Source organism: Cnephaeus nilssonii, assembly GCF_951640355.1.
Source record: "Cnephaeus nilssonii genome assembly, chromosome: 2".
Classification (NCBI taxonomy): domain Eukaryota; kingdom Metazoa; phylum Chordata; class Mammalia; order Chiroptera; family Vespertilionidae; genus Cnephaeus; species Cnephaeus nilssonii.
In genome coordinates this window covers 3,123,965-3,146,613 of record NC_137073.1, presented here as the reverse complement: position 1 = coordinate 3,146,613, position 22,649 = coordinate 3,123,965, and the positions used below count along the sequence as shown (strand labels likewise).

The 22,649-nt window shown below is 48.1% G+C and overlaps 1 protein-coding gene across 3 annotated transcripts in view; it reads right to left on the bottom strand.

Moving 5' to 3' along the window:
• Window positions 1-22,649, bottom strand: part of VPS35L (VPS35 endosomal protein sorting factor like) — a 144,092-nt gene that overhangs the window by 25,669 nt on the left and 95,774 nt on the right. For all 3 annotated transcript variants that reach the window (XR_013814183.1, XM_079783991.1, XM_079783992.1), the window contains 9 exons: window positions 21,730-21,810; window positions 19,131-19,193; window positions 17,957-18,042; window positions 16,799-16,879; window positions 14,264-14,327; window positions 12,058-12,156; window positions 9,964-10,041; window positions 9,042-9,156; window positions 5,422-5,561 (listed from right to left, as the gene is read on the bottom strand). Coding sequence is in view for 2 of the 3 variants with exons in the window: in XM_079783991.1 (XP_079640117.1) it covers window positions 5,422-5,561; window positions 9,042-9,156; window positions 9,964-10,041; window positions 12,058-12,156; window positions 14,264-14,327; window positions 16,799-16,879; window positions 17,957-18,042; window positions 19,131-19,193; window positions 21,730-21,810 (807 nt within the window). In the remaining variant the exon portion in view is untranslated. The remainder of the gene's footprint in view (window positions 1-5,421; window positions 5,562-9,041; window positions 9,157-9,963; window positions 10,042-12,057; window positions 12,157-14,263; window positions 14,328-16,798; window positions 16,880-17,956; window positions 18,043-19,130; window positions 19,194-21,729; window positions 21,811-22,649) is intronic.

Sequence of the window (22,649 nt, the reverse complement as noted above, 5' to 3'; positions counted from 1 at the left end):
CTGTAGGTGAGGCAGATCCCTGCCCTCGGTCCACTAAGCTGTGAATCTGGGTCAGAGGCCCAGTCTGGGTTTCAGCAACCCCATGCCTGCGATGTTCCCAGGGCCCCACAGGAGAGGCTAGGTGGGTCCAGCCGGGCCTCCCCTGGGCAGCGATGTTCCCGGGGCCCCACGGGAGAGGCTAGGTGGGCTGGCTGCACCTCCCAGGGGTGGTGATGTTCCCGGGGCCCTGCTGGAGTAGCTAGATGGACGCTTCCCCTCCCGCGGCCTGTGATGGACCTGGACCCCTCCGGTGGCATCTGGCACTGCCCACCCTGCCTCCCCTGGCCCAATGGACTGGTACCTTGTGGGCGGTGTCTGGCGCTGCCTGCCCGGCCTCCTCCGCCCCCGATGGACTGGGACCCCCAGAAGTGAGCCATGGCGCTGCCCACCTGCCTGCGTATGCAAATTAAGGTCCATCTTTGTTGGGTTGATTTGCATACTCCCTCTGATTGGCTGTGGTCGTAGAGAAGTAAGGTCAATTTACATGTTTGTCTATTATTAGGGAAGATGCTCCAGGTCACTATCATCAGAGAGATGCAAGTTAAAACAATGGTGCGGTACCATCTCACACCTACCAGAATGGCTACCATCAACAAATCAAAAAATGGCAAGTGCTGGTGAGGATGTGGAGAAAAGGGAACCCTAGTACACTGTTGGTGGGAATGCAGACTGGTGCAGCCACTGTGGAGAACAGTATGGAGTTTCCTCAAAATATTAAAAATAGAACTGCCTTACGACCCAGCAATCCTGCTTCTGGGAATATATCCTAAGAAACCCGAAACACAAATCAGAAAGGACATATGCACCCCTATGTTCATAGCAGCGCAATTTACAACAGCTAAGATCTGGAAACAGCCCAAGTGCCCATAAGTAGATGAGTGGTTAAAAAAGCTGTGGTGCATCTACACCATGGAATACTACATACCGTGAAAGGAAGGAAATCTTACCTTTTGCAACAGCACAGATGGACACAGACAGTATTATGCTAAGGGAAATAAGCCAGTCCGTTCTATGTGGAATGTAATGAACAAAATAAACTGACCAACAAATTAAAACCAGAGGCACAGCCAAAACCGGTTTGGCTCAGTGGATAGAGCGTCGGCCTGCGGACTCAAGGGTCCCAGGTTCGATTCCGGTCAAGGGCATGTACCTTGGTTGCGGGCACATCCCCAGTAGGGGGTGTGCAGGAGGCAGCTGATCGATGTTTCTCTCTCATCGATGTTTCTAACTCTCTATCCCTCTCTCTTCCTCACTGTAAAAAAATCAATAAAATATATTAAACAAAACAAAACAAAAAAAAAACCAGAGGCACAGTGGCATGAAACAAACTGACAGTGTCAAGGGAGAAGGGTGGGCTGGATGGAAGAAGGTGAAGAGATTAGCCAAAGAACATAGCCCCTGGGCTCAGACAACAGTGTGGTGAGGGCCAGAAGAAAGGTGGGTGGGGGTTGGGTGGAGATGAGCAAAGGAGGGGGGGATGGGGACTTCTGTAATAGTGTCAACAATAAAAATAAAGTTTAAAAAAAGCAAAACAAATCATAATAAATGATTCCATTTCTTTCCTCAACAAATAAAACAATTCAAAGCTTTTCAACCTTCAAAAAGCCTGAGCACTGTTGTTGGGAATGCAAAATGGTGCAGCCGCTTAGGAAAACAGTACGGACGTTTCTCACCAAATTAAAATGAGAACCACCATATGATCCGGCAATCCCACCTCCAAGTATTCGTCCAAAATAATTGAAATCAGGATCTCACAGAAATATCACTACTCCCATGTTCATGATTGCACTATTTATGATCACCAAGATATAGAAATAACCTAACTGCCCACTGATAGAGAAATGGATAAAAACCATAGAACATAATAGGATTCTACGCAACCTTAAAAAGAAGGAAATTGCTGTCATCTACGACAGCATAAATGAACCTTGAAGATATTAGGCTAAGTGACATAAGTCAATTGTAGAAAGACAAAAGTGGCATGATTCCACTTATAAAAAGCATGTAAAATAGTTCACAGAATCGAACTGTGGACTAGTGGTTGCCAGGGGCAAGGCTCATAGGAGAAAATGGGGAGTTATTAATGAGCTTAAAGTTTCAAGGTAATTCAGAATCTGCAGGACCACAGCGCGTCTAGATTCAACAATATGCTCTATGCACTTAAAAATGTGTTGAGGTAAGTCTCATGCTAACTGTCCTTACGTTAAGAAAACTTCCTCGGTTTTTGGAGGAGCAAAGACCAGCTCTGTTGCTTACTAGCTGCATGACCTCGTGCAAGCACATGGCTCTCCAGCTGTTTCCCTCAGTGGAAAAGGCTCACAGACTCCCACCTTGCAGGGCTTGGGGGAGGACTCCTAGAACTGAATATTGACAAAGGGCTTTAGCAAAACAGCCAAAAATGTGCATGTAACTCCGAGTTCCCAAATCAATCCCTTGGTATCCACGGGGCATCCAGGCGTCCCAAGGACACAAAATCCATGGATGCCCAAGCACCTTATGGAACAACCCACCCAGTTGGCCCTCTGCAGCCGGGCATGCCCACCAGTGGATCAAAAATCATTTTTAGTCCACAGTTGGCTGAATCTGCAGATGCAAAACCTGGGCATACAGAGGGCCACCTGTATATTTATTGAAAGAAGTCCATGCATGAGTGTGTCCTGGAAATTCAAAACCCATGTTCTTCAAGGGTCAACTGGAGTAAGAAGTCAGAAACTGTGGCAACCCCAGCAAAGCCAAGGGCCAATGCCGGCAGCCAGACGACCGGCTGAGACCAGGGGGCATGCCCGTGACTGCCTCAGGGGCCAGGTAGGTAACAGAAATGGGTCCCATAGGTCTGGAGGTGCCCAGGGGAACTGGAGAAACGACCCACACCACCACCCTGAGCAGGGCAGCTCTCCGCAGCTGTGGCCAATGGGCAAGGTCAGGGAAGGGGCCCCACATGGCAGGACCTGATTTTTTAAGAGGAACTGAAAAATCTAGGCTTTTTTGTGACCTATCAACTTTTAAAAATGGGTAATTCATTCCAAATGTTTCCCATGACTATGTGGCCAGCAAGTGTATGACACACTGGACTCCACCTCCTGCCTCAGTCCTGACCTGTCCTGCCGTCACCCTCCCAGTGGGGGTTCTTGGTGACATTTTAGGAAAGCGCCCACTGAGGCCTAGAGGAGTTATATACCAAACCTGCCCTCGGCCACTGGCCTCAGCGCCACTGGGTCAGGACCAAACGCAAGCTTCTGACTCCAAGCACAGGCTGTTCACTGGGCTCTGGGGATCTTTCACAAAGAACACCTCATGTGCAGAAGGAAATGCCTCCCGAAAGCCCACGCACAGCGACACAGGTCAGCTCCCTCCTCCCCTCCGAGCCCTGCTTCCTTCGCTCCTTCCTCAGGAGTTACCTGGACTAAGCAAGGGAGAAACTGATTATGAAGGACTGAGCAGGAGACCTGAACACGCAGAGTCCAGAGTCGAGCCCAGTCTCCCACTCTTTTTCCGGAAAGCGTGGGACCTGACCTGGGGAGCTGTGGGAGCCGAGTCCCTTTTGTCTCCTCGGTTGCTGGGACACACTTCACACACCCAGTAATTCTCCATTTAAAACACACAAGTCAACGGCTGCTCATACATGCAGAGCTGGGCAGCCGTCACCACAACCAACTGGAGGACATTTTTAAAGCCTAAAGGAGCTCTGTCCCATGAGCCGAGTTCCTTTCATGTCCCTAGTGCAGAAGGGTGTTCCTCAGTGTGACTCTAGGGCTACTTGGACTTCATGGTTCAGGGGACACTCCTGGGACAGGTCTCAGGGACCCATGTGTCAACCAGCATCCTGATTCCTGCCCATTCGGCTCCACCAAGAGCCTGCCCATCTGCGCTGGACGCTGTCCCGCCTGTGAGGATGATGGGCTCCCCGGAAGACTGTGCAGAACATCAGTCATATAAGACTACCAAGGAAGCTAACTCCCTAAAACAGCCCCACAATGTTTCTTCAGGATAGGTGTCATGTGTAATCTAGGACTCCCTGGTGAACACCTTTAGATAACAGACGTAACAATAAGACCAATAACTTCTGTGCTTTTTAGGGAAAGCAGCACATAATCAATGTTCTGAAATATCTTTCACACCTGGATTGTGATATGAGTATATTGGTGATTCCTATGTATCTGTCTGTCTGTCTGTCTATCATCTATCTATCTAACTTATCTATCATCTACCTATCTAAATTATCTATCTATTCTCTCTCTCTCTCTCTGCTATCTATCTCTCTAATCCTCACCCAAGGATATGACTTTCATTGTTTCTAGAGGAAGAGGCAAGAAGCGAGAGAGAAAGCATGGATGTTAGAGAGAAACATCAATCAGTTGCCTCACGCATGTGCCCCAACTGGGGGTGGAACCTGCAACCTGACTGGGAATCGAACTCAAGACCCTTTGATGCCCGGGGAAATGCTCCAACTGAGCCGCCTGGCGAGAGCACACGGTGATTTCATTGGTGACAACACTGGCTCAGTGCCTATAATTTATAGCAGAGGGAGAGGCTACATCTCATGAGGTTTGTAAGAACAAAGACATCATGTTTTCTCATGTCTAAATTCATGGCCGCCCTGAGACCCTCAGGCATGGCTGGAGCTTCGGCTCAGAGGCCCTCCTGTGTTTGTCCTGGGGGCGGGGGATGCTGGTTCTTCCCGCCCATGCCTAACTGCTTACCTACATTCCACAGAAAACGCCAGGTTCCTTCAGACAACGCCCCTTTGGTCTTGGCTGTCATGGTTTGGTTTCTAGTACTTGCCATCCCCTTTTTCAGAGCTTCCTTTGGGCCAAGTCGCTGTCCCAAACACATATGCATATTCACTCATTTAATCCTCATCAATGCTTAGATGTAGATACTATTATTATTATTATTCCTGTTTTATAGACAAAGAAACTGCAGCCCAGTAATATCACCTATTACCCAAGACTGCTGCAGAGTTCAGAGGGGGCCTGGGAGTCCGTCCTAGGTATCGTGGTCCTGGAGCCTGCACCCCTAAATCACTAAGCGACCCCCTGACCACATGGAGAACCTCGACTAATACATTCAGGACACAAAATGAGTGGGAGTCTGCACCCCTAAATCACTAAGTGACCCCCTGACCACATGGAGAGCCTCGACTAATACATTCAGGACACAAAATGAGTGCGAGTCTGCACCCCTAAATCACTAAGTGACCCCCTGACCACATGGAGAGCCTCGATTAATACATTCAGGACACAAAGTGAGTGGGAAATATACTGAGACATTCAAGCATCTGACTACAAACCAGCAGACAGAACACCCCGCACGCTTAGGGCCGCGGACGCCCACGTCAGCAGGTCAGACAGACACCACCTTCAGCTCTCGTGGCGGACGCACCGGAACTATTAACAAAGTTGAGAAGAAATTGCAGAGGAACTCCAGCAGGAAGGGCTCCGACGGCCGCATCTTTCCATCGACACTGATTGTCTTGGGGACTTCTGGGATGAGGCTGATGGCGGCTTTGAAAAAGGCATCAGCTGCAAGACAAGAAAGTCCATCAGGGAAACTGAAAAAACACAGGCTCTGCTTTCTTCGCCACAGGCCTGAGCCCGTCCAGAGAGTCCCGGGGCGTCGGCTGCGCGGCCGGGATGGCAGGCAGGCCCGGGAAAGGGTCCCAAGAACTGACGGAGGGTGGGCATTCCCAGTGGAGGTGCCGCTGATGCCTCCCATCCTCCCTTCTTCTTTGACCACCAGTCAGAGAACCTCAGCCAAACTGGCGTTAGGTTATTAAGTGAAAAAACAAGTGGCACATGTTCACAGAAAGCCTAGAATTACGGTTGCCTGGGCCAAGGGCTCAGCCTGGATTGTCCCACTGAACCCGCCCACTGACCAGGCGGGAGAGTGTGGTTCTCGGGCCACTTCACTTGGGAGTAAGGTGCAGGAGGTTGTGTGTGCAGAGGCTCCGGCCCGTCTGCACCTACTCAAGTGCACACCCGCTTTGTTAGAGAAATAACAATCTAATGTCTTTAGGAATGCACGCACACACACGCATACATATGCACACACACAATTCACTGCACACATGCGCGCGCGCACAATCCACACACACGCTCACACACACACGTAAGTGCGCATGCACTTTAGAGACTACTGACTAGGTAATAGTTCCACAGAATCATCCAAGAAATGAAGATATGGAAGGAAGCAAGGGGAAGAAAGAGAAAGAAGGAGGTGGAAAGAGGAGCAGATAGAAGGGAGCAGAGGGGACAGAGGCAGGGAGAGACCAGGGGATGGAAGTGTGCGTTAGAAGACAGAGTTCTTTACAGAAAAAGTGCCAAGGTCAAAACAGACAAAACACTGACCCAACAAGTGAAATTCTAAACTGCCTGGCAAGATCAAATGTGTTTGGTGCAAACACACCTCCAGTTGGAAACACCTCCCAGCCACATCCAGAGAGCAGGTTGGCGGACAGCACCCTCAATTAAACCAGAGCCCCGCCCAACAGAGCGTGAGACCACAGGCAGGCGCTCCCACATGTGGGCACTCCCCCGGGCTGGTTTGGCTCAGTGGATAGAACATCGGCCTGTGATGGAAGAGTCCCAGGTTCCATTCCGGTCAAGGGCACATGCCAGGGTTGTGGGCTCCATCCCCAGTGGGGGGGTGCAGGAGGCAGCCGACCCATGATTCTCTCTCATCATTGATGTTTCTATCTCTCTCCCTCTCCCTTCCTCTCTGAAATCAATAAGGATATATTAAAAATAAAAAGAGGGAACCGATTTATAAGTGTTAAAACCTCTGACATTCAAACCGATGGGATGAACCAACCTGATCTTCACGCTGCACAGCAGGTTGGGTGGAGCTGCTGGTTTCTGTTTGCTTTGTGTCATGCTCACTGTCCCCTGGCCAAGGTGGCCCTAGAAGAAAGCCCACGTGCACCAGCAGACAATGAGGGCAGGAGGCTGCTCTAGTGATGCAGTCCTGGTGGGCGGGGCCCCAGCCATGAGGAAACAGTCAGAAACCACCATGCCTGGCCGTGGTGGCCGCTGCCTGACTCCTCATCAATGCGAGTGTCTGCGGGAGAGCACTCCACAGAGGGAGCAGCAATGGCAAAGGCGCTGGTCAGAAGGCAGCTTCACTGCTCCCAGAACAGAACAAAGCCTGCGAGGCTGGAGAGCGGGGGGTGTGACAGGACAGAGGCCGCAGGACCAGGCCATGTGGGGACGCACCCGCAAGGGGTTGAGTTTAACTCCAAATGCACTGGGGGGACACGAGAGTTCCCAGGAGTTGAAACCAAGACCAAGCAGGTTGTGAAAAGGTTCTTGGATAAAAATCATGTTTTTATTTTATTTATTATTGATTTGAGAGAGAGAGAGAGAGAGGAACATGGATGTGTTGTCCCACTTAGTCACGCACTCACGGGTTCCTTCTTATATATGCCCACTGAAGATGGGACCCACAACCTTGGCGTATTGGGACAACGCCCTAACCAGCTGAGCTCCTGGCCTGGGCCAGCAGTCACGTATGAAGATTCAGGTGCCCAGAGCTGCCCCAGATGAATCAAGACACAGATCCAGGTGCCAGACTGCCAGGCCAAGGGCTAAATATGGGGAAGGACCGTGGTCTGACCAGCCCTGCGTGCCCTCCACACTGAGCCAGGGCTGGCGGCTCCCTCTGATGCACACAGATGTCAGGTGAGAGATGGCGGCGGGGGAGACAGCCCTGAAAGCGTCAGTCCACCTCAGGCAGCGCCAGAGAAACGCCCGAGCTCTCGCTGAGCCTTCTGAGGCTTGCACTGCACATGCCTCTATCCACGGGAAAAGACACGGCCTTGGCCAGAGCAGGGGCTGAGTGCTGGCTCCTAGCCATTCCTCCTCAGTTTCCTCACCTGGAAAATGGAGCCCCAACAACAGGACTGGCCTTGTGTAGCTGTCAGGAGGGAGAGGAGACATGTGCAAAGGCCTCACCATAGAACAAACACTCCGTAAACGGTGCAGGATTCTTTCAGTCTGCTACAGCCTGCTGGGCAGGCCCTGCTGCGTGCCACACTGCAGGCGACAAGAGCCTCCAGCAGAAACACTGCGACCCTCGCTGAGGGCGTTCTCTTGGCTCACGTGAGGCACAGGCCTGAGTTCAGGGAAGCTGGTGCCCCAGCAGCAGCCGGGGTCAGTGACAGATGGAGGAAAGGGTGGGCTAATGCCGGGGCCATTAGCACTCCCTCCCGGGGGTCCCAGGCGGAGTGGACTGCAGCTGCTCCCAGCAGGACCTTCCCACGAGGGTCCCCTGGGTTGGCTTCCTTCCCTCCCCCTCGTCCTCCCCATCACCCTGCGGACACTGGAGGGATCCCTCCAAAATAAATCAGGGAGCACGGAGACGGGTCTTGAGTGGAGTCTTCATCCCCAACAGCGAGCTGCACACAGTGCTCACTGTCCTTTCTAGGTTCCTCCCGGGTCTGTTTGGGGCGTCAAACCCTCATCAACCATGACAGGTGTGATCTGCGGGGAGGACGCAGCCTTCTGTCTAAGATTCTTTTTAAAAATATATATATATATTTTATTGATTTATTACAGTGAGGAAGAGAGAGGGATAGAGAGTTAGAAACATCAATGAGAGAGAAACATCGATCAGCTGCCTCCTGCACACCCCCTACTGGGGATGTGCCCGCAACCAAGGTACATGCCCTTGACTGGAATCGAACCCGGGACCCTTCAGTCCTCAGGCCGACGCTCTATCCACTGAGCCAAACCGGTTTTAGCTGTCTAAGATTCTTTAGGCACAGGCAGCCCTCCATGTCTGCAATTTAAGATGGTCCTTACAGGAAATCAGCCACACTTTGTAATCTGTCTGACTCTAAATGTGGGCGTGTCCGACGTGCATCCTACTAAGGAAATATTTAAAATTCGTCCTTGATTCCTTTCCCTTTCCTCCTCTTCACCCCACCTACTCTCATGCACATGCGCACATGCCCTGTGGGTCACTTTCCTGGAGGCAGGGGGCCTGAGAGGAGGGGAGGGGCTTACCTTGGGAAAGGCACTGATTGGCCAAGGCCACCTGGCCGGCAAGCAGGTAGAGGTTGAGGCGTGTGAAGATGCCCACCAGGGAGGGGATGGTGATGAAGCAGTAGGCAACACAGGCCTGGAGAGAGGAAAGGCAGCAGGTCAGCTGGCAATGCCCTCACAGTGGATCAGAACATGTTCTCATCTGTCCATATTTTCAGGCAAAAACACTTAAAATAATTTCTGATTCTGAGCCCCAACTTCCCCTCTTACCTCTGCAGTGTTTGTCTCTTTGGGAGGAGGGGCATGTAAGGAGTGATGGCACATGAAAAATAAGCCCTCCCATCACTGAAGGGAGGGCAGAGATAACACCTAACAGCAGTAAGTGAAAGCAGCTGTTTAAGCCAGTTCCTTTTAAAAGTGGAAATAGGAGGCAGCCAATTAATGATTCTCTCTCTCCCTTCCTTTCTGAAATCAATAAAAATATACTTAAAGAATTTTAAAATGGAGGTAATTAGAAGAAGTTGCTATAAAGAGTTTGAAGGGGTTGACTGGAGAGAGAGGTGAGAAGAGAAGGGGCCGGGCTGGGATGCTTGGATTTCACTGTTTTGCCTGGGGTTTCATTTTTTCAGACATGGGTTGTGTTACTTAGATACAAGTCAAGCAGTACACTCAAGAAGCTTAAATTTTATTTCACAGTTGGGAACTGATCAATAGGGGAGAAGATATCAGACCTTCCAGAGACAGCATAATCACAGAGAACTGAGCTGGCACACTGCCCCAAGCCCACCCTTGGCCACCTTAGCACATGTGCAAACTCGGGCTCCACTGACCATTGCTTCCAGAAACATTCAGAAACTGTCCGGCCCACAGACATGCACGGAAAAGTAATTTGGGAACCCACAGGCCACCGAGTTCAGCCTGTGGGTCTGTCTTCAGAACGTACCCGGACAAAGGCAGCCGTCTTTCTGGAATGATTCCCCTTCATCACTCTTCTTGTTTCCATTGCCAACCGGCTCACACTCTGGGTTTTTAACGAGTAAAACAGAAATGGGAATGAATAACGCTGACTCAGACCTTCCACGGACATCTGAGCATGAGCTGCAGCCAGTTCAGGGAGAACCAGCCGCGTGGGACCAAGACTGATTAGCCCTAAACCCCGAAGTGCCAAACGGGCCATCAGGTAGGCTCTCTCTGGGTTGTGCACACATCTCCAGGGGGTACACCAAGCATGTCAAACTCGCGGCCCACAGGCCCCATGCGGCCCACAACGATTATTTTCACAGCCCAGCCAATATAACGGTATATAAGAAACATTTTAATAAAAGTTTCGTAAGTTAATTTTTACAACATCCTGTTACGCATAATTATTAATAACGAACTACAACATTCACTAATGACTGATGACTATAATCGTGTTGCATTCATTTCCCTTACGTGCCTTATGCGCAGGCGCACCATTTTTCTCCACTAATACTAGCAGCGAATATTTTAGCAGCCGATGGCCATGTCATTAGTCTTGTACTGACTTGTTTGGTGTGTGCAACAGGAAATATTTCGCTTTCAGAGAACAAGAAAAACAGGTTTATTTGTGTTACGCTTATTAATTTGTGCAGTTATTCAGTGGCTGGTAAGTTAATGTTCAAGAAAAAACATTAATTTTTATTTAAGTGTTCTATTACCTTATGTTAATGACTCATTTATTTCAGCCCTTTGTATTCAGCATGTCTCTACTGAAAAAAACCTGCATTTCTATGAAAATTGAAGCCTTTGCTTTTTTGCGTCACATACACTTACCCCTTATTTATTTGGCCCGTGGTAGCCTTGGAGTAGAACGAAGGCTCTCACTGAGTCAGCCATGCCTATCCTCTGCATTATAAATGACCATTTTCTGGCTTAATGAACAGCTAGGGTTCACTACTCCATTTCTGGAAATCCATACACTAAGCTTAAGATCTTAAAGATCTTAAGAGAAATTTCCAAATCTGAGCATAACCATGCAATTCAGCTACGCCATATTAGCAACATCCGTAAGAGAGGTAATGAAAGGAGCCACAGCATCGCGTACCACAGCCAGGTGCTGCCCGAAGAACTGTGCACTCATTGCCTCATCGAACCCTCTCAGCCCGAGAGGCGGTGGTTCCCTCAGGTATCACAGACAAAGTCTCCACATGCAGGTGTTAAGCTTAGTAATGCTCCGCAGCCTGGCACCCAGCAATCACATATAATACGGCTCCTCCTCTTGAATTCAGGTGAGGCGACTAAAGAGCCTTAGGGAATTTTTCCACAGATGTAAAAAGTTTGGACCTAGGTTCCCAAACTGTGAAAACTCACAGGGAAACCTCTTATTTTTTAAGGAAAACTGCAATTATTGAGCACTGGGCAAAGCCCCAGAGAGAGGCAGCCCAGAGTCCATTCCTTACCGTGAGGCTGCGTCTTTGCACAGCTGGGGTGTGATAAACGCAAGTGCTGTGCAAACTCGATGTGGAAAAGGCAACGTGGAAGAGAAAATAAAGGTAGTGGTGTCCCCCCAACTCTGGGGTTTGAAAGGCTGTGCAGTCACACTTCATCAGAAAGGAATTATGGCCAATTAAGAATGACATAAAAAATATATATTTTTAATTTACCTATATTATTGTTTTAAAGGGCTATCAAGTTGTTAAGGCATAAATACTTAAGTTGTCTGAGCCTAACTGTTGAATAAACAGAGATGTCACTGATTTCTTTTGACCTGGGCACCAGGAAAAGGCCGTGTCCCAAGGAAGTGGGCACTCCGGTGAGGCAGCAAGGCCGGGGTGAGCATTCCTCAACCACAGCCAGTCCTCACGCCTCTGCTGCTGGCACGCAGGAACGAGAATAAACACATTTCAGAGAAAAAGGGTCAATAAAACCACTCAAAGATTTCAGTAAGTTCTAGATTGCATCAACCTTTGAGAAAAGCCTGCCACATCTCGGGACCAGGGGAGTCCCAGGTTAAATGGTTCTGGCGTGCAGATGATCAATAAACATTTGCTGAGAATGAATGAACGGAAAGCCTTACGTGAATCAACTGCACAAGAACAGGTTCCAGATTGCAAAACATCGACCTGGCCTCCACATAGAAACTTAGCTGCTGCTCAAAATCACGACCAAAGGACACCTAGAATCAAAGAGAGAGAGGCTGACAATCAGCTGAACAGGCTTTGCCTGAGGCTTGGGGGGGCGGGGGACACGGGGTGGTGCTGAGATGACGAGCCACCAATGACTAGGTGGGAAGGGCATGCAAGCACGCGTGCGCGCGCACGTACACGCATTGGGATATACTCTGACCAGACTACAATGCCCCATTCAGCATGTCGCTGACATGTTACTACTGCCACCTCATCACCGTGACATGGGCACTGGAGCAGAACACGGAAAGGCTGAAGGGTGTGAAACAGAACCTCCGTGACCAGTGGTGCTCAGTGGTCAGAGCATTGGCCTACACACCGAAGGGTCACAGGTTTGATTCCCAAAGACATGTACCTGGGCTGCAGGTTCATTCCCTGCCCCTTGTCTGGGTGAGTCCAGGAGGCAACCAGTCGATATGTCTCCCTCACATCCATGTCTCTCTCCCTCTATCCTTCCTTTCCACTCTCTCTAAAAAGCAATGGAAAAAATATCCTCAGGTGAGGATTAACAAAAACAAACAGTAAAACACAGAATCTCAAAATACAAACAGAACGTCCGGAGAGAAGGAGCACTGGGGAGGAAGCGCTGGAGCGTGAGCTGCTCTCAGAGCACTGAGGAGCTGTGCTGCCGGCCGGGTTCCTGCTCCCTGACGGGGTTGCCAACCTCAGTGGCCGCTGCTGCCAGAGCCACAGATGGAGGCTTCTCCCCCATTACAAATCCCTTCGTCTCCATTTCTCCAATCTGATGACTAGCTGGCTAGTAGGACAAACTGACCGCTACAGCAGTAATTCCGGTCCAGGAGTTTAACTTTGCTATTTCCACTGTAACGACCAGGTTTCACATCTTATTTCCTCCTATTCTTTTCCATTATAACTCAGCGGCTTTCAGACAAAGCCATAAAAAGATAAAGACCATATGACCGACATGTAAATCAAGGGCTCAAAGCCATAGATCCATTTCCTAACATGGCCTGAACTTAATCCAAATTGGTCTTTTACCCACAGCGTTTGGCGGATAGCTCAGCTGGCCCTGCTGCTGGATGAGTCACATTTCCTCGGTTAATTCAAGGTGACCTAGTTACTCCCATCTCGGCCTTGGTCTCGAATGCCTGTTAAGCCAGGACACTGGTGGCAGCTGGGAGTTAGCTCTGCGCACCGAGAACAAAGGCAGGGCTGTTTTGGCAAGGATGCACAGTGGATGCTCCCAGAGAAAGCTGCAGTAACCCCCACTCTGCTGGGCATTCCAGGGTCCCTGGGGACTCTTCCTCCCGGACATGGAGTCGCTTTCCCCGCTTTACGAAGGGCCGTCCTGCGACTCACTGCCCTTCCTGAACCTGCGCCCTTTAGGCCCTGCGGCCCCGCGTCTGCCCCGCCAGGTAAAAGCTGTGGTGGCTGAATGATGGGAGAAGGGGAAGAAAGCGGTCACTCGGAGAAGTGAGGCACCTCAGCCAGCACTGAGGCCCCAGCCTGCCCCCGGAGCAGCCCAGTGGCCCATCCGACAACAGAACTGTGGGATTATGAAACACCGAGGCCTGGGGTGAGCTGTCCATGCTGCGGGTAACGGGCCAAGGGAGAGGCGCACGTGTGCACAGCTGCGTTCCACTGTCCCATGGCAGACAGCAGGAGTGTCAGGGAGCCTCCTGGCCATGGAAATGGGCTGCCCGGCTGTGCGAGTCTCCGCGGCCTGGCCGGTCGTGTTTGCTCTCCCCCACAGCAGCCATTTGTTTGGGATGGGCCCACATCCATCCAACGCACTCAATCCTACGAAGCTGCTGGGACCCTTCCTTCTGGGCTCTCGTGGGAGCGAGCCTGCCTAGGAGGGCACCGGGCGCAGAGCCACGACCGGACACACAGAGGTCCCACCTCCAGCAGCTCCTCTGAGGGGCTCTATTCCAGAACCTTTGTCACATGAGCCAGTAAGCCCCCCTCTCCCCAGGACTTACCCTGAGCCTGGCTAATGGAATCTGTTTTCTAGCCTCATCTTATCTCAGTAAGAACGAGAAGCATCTGGGAACATGCTAATTCATCATCCACCCAAGTACAGAGAAACAATTACATCCCTGTCCAAGTCCGCTGAGTCCGTCCCTCAAGACCTACCATCTTTACAAACCCATTAATCAGACAGGCCAGCGTTCTCTTCTCATCCTCCAGAGTGAGGGCGCTGAAATCAACAAGGTACAGAATTAACACTGAGTGATAAACGAGCTTCCGAAGAAAAATATATAAGAACTGAGCAATTTAACAGGTAACAACATTTTGCATTTTCTAGATTTACAAGTGTTTCACATCTCAAAGTTGTTGTTCTTAAAATTCATTTATTAGTGGTAACTTTTTCTTCTTTGGAATTTGGGCAGAAAGGTTCCATTTCAAATGTAATTCAGAGAACTTTTGTTCAACGTAATAAAAAATGTCAAACTAGGCAGCAGAGTTGAAAAGAATTTTACAATGAATACCCATATACCCACCCATCAAGATCTTACCATTATCATTTTATAATATTTACTTTATCACATAACCATCTATTTCCCTTTCCGTTGAAATGTCTTATTTTGGGGATGGATCTTAAAGTAAATCACAGAACTCAGTTTCTTCTATTAACAAATTGAATACAAATATATATGTGTAAGAAAATGTCAAGGCTTCATAGTTTAGACTGTACTTTCAAAGCAGCGGTTCTCAACCTGTGGGTCGCGGCCCCTTTGGGGGTCGTACGACCCTTTCACAGGGGTCGCCTAAGACCATCGGAAAACACAGATATTTACATTACGATTCATAACAGCAGCAAAATTACAGTTATGAAGTAGCAACGAAAATAACTTTATGGTTGGGGGTCACCACAACATGAGGAACTGTATGAAGGGGTCGCAGCATTAGGAGGGTTGAGAACCATTGTTGTAAAGCTTATAAATAGGGCCCTGATTTGTTCTGAAAAAAGAGCCCAGAGAAAACAGGAACCAAGAGTTTTGTTTGTTGATTTGCTCTAGGAAAGATAACTATTGGCAGAGACTGCAAAACACCCTCCAATACACCAGGTCTCCTTCCTTCTCCTAGACTACATTTCCCAGTCTCCTCTGCAGCTAAGTATGGCCATGTGACAGTTCTAGCCAATGGGATGTGAATGCAAGCAATTAAGAGCCTTCCAAGTTTTGTTTTGTTTTTATTGTCTACAGTTTTACATACACTGAGTGGCCAGATTATTATGATCTCTGAACGCATTAATAATCTGGCCACTCAGTGTGTGTGTATGTGTAATATATATATTAGAGGCCCGGTGCAGGAATTTTTGCATGGGTGGGGTCCAGCCAGCCTGGCCAGGGGGAGGGGACATGGGCGGTTGGCTGGCCTGCCTGCTGGTCGAACTCCTGGTCGAGGGGGCAATTTGCATATTAGCCTTTTATTATATACGATATACACTGAGTGGCCAGATTATAATGCATTCAGAGAGCATCGTAATCTGGCCACTCAGTGTATGTCTCCTTTTCCCCCAATAGACACCCCCCCCAGCAATTCCCACCCCAAGAAAGCCCCCACCACCCCAGTGTCTGTGTCCATTGAAGAGCCTTCCAAGTTTTGCCCTAAAAGAAAGCTGCTGCCTACAGCCTGCAGAATGCAGCATGGACACAGTCAAGGTAAGCCAGCTTCCACCAGGAGAGCGATGGCAGAGCAACAAGACAGAAGGAGCCTGGGTTCCTGGATGATGTTCTAAAGCAGAGCTATCATACCTCCACCTGTTGGTCTCATACTTTTATCAAGAGAGAAATCAACCTATTTTATTTAAGCCAAAAGCCCATATCCTACTACCAACACAAGTGCCTTTCTGGGTGTTTTCTGTGCCTTTATTTTTATTTTTGTCCAACTAAAATCTAATGGTTCCATTTATTATTAAAAGAGTTGATATTTTTATTTTTATAACTAACCATGAAGTTGAAAGCACAAAGTCATGAAAATAAAGATTCTGAAAATCTTTAGAGGAAAAACAAGAAGTACAATTCCTCTTGTTGATGGTTAAGTTCTAAAACAATTTTCTCAGTGCTTGTAACATTTTCCAGTAAATCATGTTGCTTGTTTAAAAATTCTTTGGGAACTAAAATTTCAGTGATTCGCAGGAATTGCCACAAGTGTGGTCAAATAGAAATGTGGGGTGGGGACCAGGCTAGAAAGCAAAGGAGTGATCATTTGGCCTTTGACCCAAAGGTAAGGTCGGTGGGTAGGTCTCAGCCACAAATATACTGAACAAATAACGTCCTTTATGGAAGAAGGGTGAACAACTGCAGGTGCCTTTAAAGAACTGGTTAATTGAGGAAAACATGGGAAGGCTGTATCACTGAATGAGTGAACTCACTAGTATATTAGCTGCCGCTCTCAGAGATCTCTTGGAGACAGCGGTTTGAGTGCACTTGGCTTGAAACCAGCCTTTTCTCTCACCTGAATTTCCGTTATAAGAACATATGCCATGTCATTTTCTCAGGAAGGTACCCTCAGCCTCGCTGCTCTCCTAGAGTGGAAAGTCCTCGATGGCAAGAACCTTAATAGCCCCATAAAATAGAATTCACAGTGGCAGCTTCCAGCAGCCATCCCCTTATGTACTGCCATGTGGCACTGAGACCCAGCCTACGTGACGTGGCAGCTTACTTCACGGAGTCATGCATGGTCTTGCACACGTGCAGGAGGGCGTTCAGAATGACCGGATCCTTGGTGGGCTCGTGCTGATGCCTGGGAAACAGTTGAAGACAGTTGTGAAAGCTGTGCCCCTGAGGACAGGGAAAGCATGGATTTGGTTCTCATCGACTATACATGTCTGAGAAGCGGCCAGCGATCCGACTGCACTGACCATGGCCCAGTTCACCACTGAGGGGCTGTGCTCTAATTTTCTCTTAATTCTTTCAATGACAAGTTTGCTCTTCTCCACATACTGTAATTTCTAGTAACTGCAGAATCCTGGTCAAACTACTACACTTCCTAATACAAGCAAAGGGCAAATCTGTGGGGGTCTTTTCATCATGTTTCTTGAACTCCTTGAAGTGGCTCACGACCTATCTTCAACTGTGTTAGTTGCCAGGAGCACTTATTAATTGGGTTTTTCAAATAATATAAAAGGACAAGCTCATCAAACAAACCCTTATGCAAGTAAAGTCGGTGTATTCATTCCAAGCATATGGAATCAATCTTTTAGGAAGACAACACAGGAAGCTTAAAACATACATTCAAGCAACATCCATCTCAACTTTCTAAACTCTACATACTTAATATCTAAAAAATAACATACATGAAATCACTGACTGCATTAGTTATATATTATCTAACATATGCTAAAATAAATATATACAACTTTACAAATGAAAATGAAAACCTCTCCTCCATGGACCACCTAATTATTTCATGTACCACCAGCAGTACACAGTTCTGGGAAATGGATTTAATAACATGAAAGAAACTAAACTGAAAATGGATCACAAATCTACCCAGTGGCGATGCAAACCTTTCCAGCTCCGGTACCTTGATAAATACGACTTTATCTTTTAAAGCGTTACTCCCTAAGTTAGCTCATCAATAACCTGCTCCTTCCAGTAGCACATCTGAATGAACGCAGGTGATGGCCACGCTCCTGTCTTCTTCAGCACGAAGCACAGCCTTCAGCGTGACTGCTCCTCCGGAGGTCTCCCTCTCACTGCTCCTCAGGCAGGAAATGCATGCACAGGCCTGGGCCCCGGAGGGCACACACTGATTCTTACCAACAGTTTTTAAAAAGGCACTGGGAATCGCAGCTTTCAATGACAAAGTCACACTTACTTGATGAAAACTTCCATGATGCATTTGCAAACCTCCACCCGCACACTCTCTTTTTGGAACATGTCCAGAAATGGCAGAAATTTTTCCTAAAACAAAATTTAAAAAGAAAAAAGCAGCCTCCATGCTATTTATATACATTATTAAAAGGAACCCATGGGTCATTATTTTTCTTTGAAGGTAAAAGAGCTGCTCGTCTCTGAGGCAGATCAGCGAGGACCCCCCTGTGCCCAGGGGTCAGACTGGGGCCAGTTAACATTTTGATGCACCATCTGAGCAACATTTACTTTTTTTTTTTTTTTAATCCTCACCCAAGGATATTTTTTCCACTGATTTTTAGAGAGTGAAAGGGAGGGAGGGGGAAAGGGTGAGAGAAAGAAAGAGAGAAAGATCGATGTGAGAGACATATCAATTGGTTGCCCCAGCACATGCCCCCACGGGGGCGAGGACAGAACCAGCAACCTTTCGGTGCAGGGGCCTACACTGTAACCACTGAGCCCGCCGGCAAGGGCTGGACAACCGTTGGGTGACCAGAAGCTTTCTGTGTGCTAAAATGAAAGGTAGACTTCAGCCTTTTTACAGTGGCACTGGCAAGCAAAGAAAGGACTCAGAGTTGTTCAGAGAGTGGCCACAGCATCTTGCCTCTATTTTTAAATAAAGAAAAGACCAAAACTTTGCCGTCTTGTGAGTGTACGTGAATGGGGACTCCTCCCCTCGGCACGGTACACAGGCGCGCAGGGCGCGCTAACCCAGTGCACTGCAGCAGGCTTGACAGGACGTCTCAGAAGTTTTTAACTTTTTGAGGGAAACAAAATAAATCTCAGCTGTCAGACACTGAGGCGACTGTTATTTCAGTTTCAACATTAGGTTGTGTGATGAAAGCAAGCACCATGTGAACGTCACGGAGGAAGAGGCTGTCCAGTTTGAGAAGCGGGGTGCCGGTAGTTAGGAATGGTGAGCTACATCATATTTCCTTTCCGTCTAGGCGCATCATGTCTTTCAGCTGCTGGTTGAGCTGTGATGACATTGATACTTAAGCTGTTTAGACGTAGCTACTTTATGAAGAGAACCGTTAAGCATTTCTTTGGCCCAGGGCACCTTGAAAAATGACTGAGACACTAAGAGAACCTCTGACTCAGATACAAATTTCCACAAACAACTAAGGAGTGTTACTTACCACTGAGAAGAGCACTGAGAAATCATGGAAATGGGCAATCACTTTCTTAATTATTGACTGAAGCTGCAAACAAAACAAAAAAACACATCTTATTTAATAAAACTTGGGTATGTTTAAAAGGCCACCCTTGCATCATTTGCAATCCCAACCCCAAGAAGGGAACCCTGGACTGCCCAACGTCTGGGAAGGACTGAGCCTTGGGAAACAGTGTCTTGGTCTGGAACAGACAGAGCAAGGCGGCAGTTAGCTCCTTGTGAGGACTGAAGGGGATGGTTCAGGTATGGGCACCTGCCCTCCAGTCCTCCGAAAGTCAGCTGTGACTATCCAGGAGTAGAAGTTTCCGTAGCCACACAGGCATCACCAGACACAGCCTCACTCCTGTAGCTAGAAGGCAGCCAGGGACAGCAGGTAAACCATGGATGTGGCTGGGTCCCATAGAACTTCATTCACAAAACAGCCCAACCTGACTATTCTCTGACTTTGCCAGGAGTCAAAGGTCACATCCTCCAGGAGGGCGGGGCGTGGGCCTCAGGCCCTGGGATTGGGCCCACCACCTGCACCTGAGTGCACACAGAGCTGCTGACCGGCCTCACCAGGAAGGAGAGGCCCAAGGAGCCGCCTCTAAATTAAACACAAACCTTGCCTGCCCATTACTGTTAAGAGAAATTCACTGACAGATACCTTGTTTCTACTAAAAACACTCCTGTTTACAAATCCTTTACAAAGGAAATTGCTCATGTTCTAGAAACAGAATATTAAGAGGTACGCTCCCATTTCATAATTAAGTAGCTTTTTAGGTCAGTCAAGCAAAAGATGAAGACATTGCAATACTGTCTGGTTAAAACGGTTTCTGAAACCGTATCCACAGCAACAAACCCTTTAGCCCAGGAATGTCTTAAATTAAGTGCAGTCACACATGTATCCCCCCGCCGCCACTGCACTGCTATCAAATGCAGGACAGTGAACAGTGATGGGACTATAATACTTTAATCCATCACCCATATCCCTATCCCTATCTGCTCACTGTGTTGGCTGCAAATGGGGATTTTTTAAAAATTCTACCATTTCTTCCACATTTCTCAACTGGCACCCCCACCCCTCTTTCCCTTCATCTATTTATTCCTATTCATCATCAGAAAGTCCGCTGGATCCTTATTTTAGTCAGTGGATTATAACCCACCACTGTCCTTATGTTTTTGATGTTCAAATTGGGAGTTCACAAGGGCCCCTTCCAAGCTGCTCCGGGTCCTTTTCAGGGCCCTGTACCCCATCAGTATTTTTAGTGCGTCCTTTCTTTCTGGCACAAGAAATATTCCAGGCTTACCAGGCATGTTCCCTACCCCTGGCCTGGAGTAAGAGAAGGCCACTTCAGTCCACGGGCTCATGACCAATACAGGCGGATGTCATGAATGCAAGCTGCCCTCAGGGCCCCTGCTATAGGATGCTGCTCAATAGGACAGAACCACAGTCCAGTCTAATTCCAGTCTCTCTCAGGAATGGGCCACATTAAAATCATTGTTACTTCAAGTTTTCAATTAATTGGGCCTCTAGCACTCAAGGTCTTATCAAAATTTCCTCAACAAAAATTCTAATGCACATACACGACTCTTCATCCGTGCCTGAGACCGACACCCACAGCCACACCATTCACTCCACAACCCTCACCAAGACCTGCGTGACATACTGTTTATGTCCCACCTAGAAAAATGCCACAGAGTGGCTGCTCAATAAATTGTAATGATGAACCATTTTAATTAGCAAATGGTGAGAGTCTTAACTTAGCAAAATGTGAGAATTCTAAAATTCTTACAAGAATGTGTAACTCATTTTCTTACACTAAGTGAAGATAGAAATCGATCATAGGCAGTAAGTACCTGAACATCATGTTACTAAATGAAAAAAATAAAATCTTAATTTGATCAAAAGTTACCTCACATATGTGATCCTGAGCTGGACTCGGAGCTGGAGGGAGAAAAGCCTGCTCTCGGGGCACGACTGAGTCCAGCGACACGGAGAGCAGGGCCTGCGGTAGGCCCCGTGACGCCTCAATGTTAGCGTCCTGAAGCTGACCGCTACCCTGGATTACACAGAGCATGTCCTCGTCCTCAGGAGTTAAATACTCACTGAATGCTTTAGAGGCAAAGGGGTAAGATGTGTGTAACTTATCTTCAAACGATTCAGAGAAGATCTGCATGCATGTGAGTGTGTGTGCACACAAGGATAATGATAAAGCAAATATGTTCATAGCTGGAGAATCTGAGTAAAGAATAATGGGATTTTTCCAAGCTATTCTTTCAACTTTACAACACACTTTAATTTATTTCCAAATAAAAAGTTCGTTTAACTGTAAAACACAGGCTCCTTACTTGAGTTCCTGGGCTTCCCATCCACACCTCACTTATTCCTCACCCATTGAGGGTGGTACTATTAGTACCCTCATTTTGCAGGGGAGAAAACTGAGGCACAAGAGTAAAAGGTACTTAGTCAGGGTATGGCAGAGCTAGGATCATCTGACTTTCTGGTGTGACCCATGCCACATGCCAATTTAATTCAACCGAAGAAAACCTCCAGCAGTGGAAAGGGAAATGCACATCTGTACCTGAGGGTAGGAGTCTTCAAAGGCGCGATCTGGAGTCATGTGCTTGATGATGTCAGCCAGCACGGTGTTCACCTCTCTTTTCTAATGGGAAGTGAACGAAACCCCCATTAGACACTGAAGGGTAGTCACTGACCATTTTTCTGGAGAAAAGGACTAACATGTTCAGAATATAGTACACATCCTCCAGAAAACAGTTTCAAATATTCTGCTGAAAATATTAGAAGGGGAAAATCCCTCCCGTATCACAGCTTCACGGTGGCTCTGTCCACACCACGTCAGGACGGAAGCACCATTCCCACAGGCTCCGGGCATTCCCAGGCCCCCGCTTCCCTACGTGCTGGGAAAATCAACGGTGCCACTTGCTGCCCCGCCAGGTCCCTCTTGGGCGCTGCAAAGCGCACTGACATTGTGTAAGAGCACAGACTTGTCCCCACAAGTCAGGTGACCCAGTGCCCACTGCACTGTTGCTACTTAAAGTAAATAAGTCTGGCAATAGGATTCAAACCCAGTTCTTTCTACCTGTTTTAAAGCCTCTGCTCTTTGATAAGCCCAGTATTTCCCAAACTGAGGTCCCAGGCGGGGCCTCGGGAAGAGTGTGCTTGTGTGCTTAGACAGTAATTACATGGCAGTCAAAAGTGTTTGGGAACTGCTGCTTCCTAGACCCCATGGAAAGTCATCGTGACTTCAGCATATAAGCATCTAACGGATCTTATCGTGAAAAGCTGCTTAGCTTTGCACAATGCAGCTTTTCCCAAATTCACATGGGAACCCTCTTGCTATAGCACACATACTAATGCTCTGTCACACTATACAACAAAGGATGGACATTTTATAAGTTAAGAATAATTATCACTGTAAAATGCCTAAGCCAGACTTATTCACTATAATAAACATGAAAAAATATATAATTATTTCAAAAA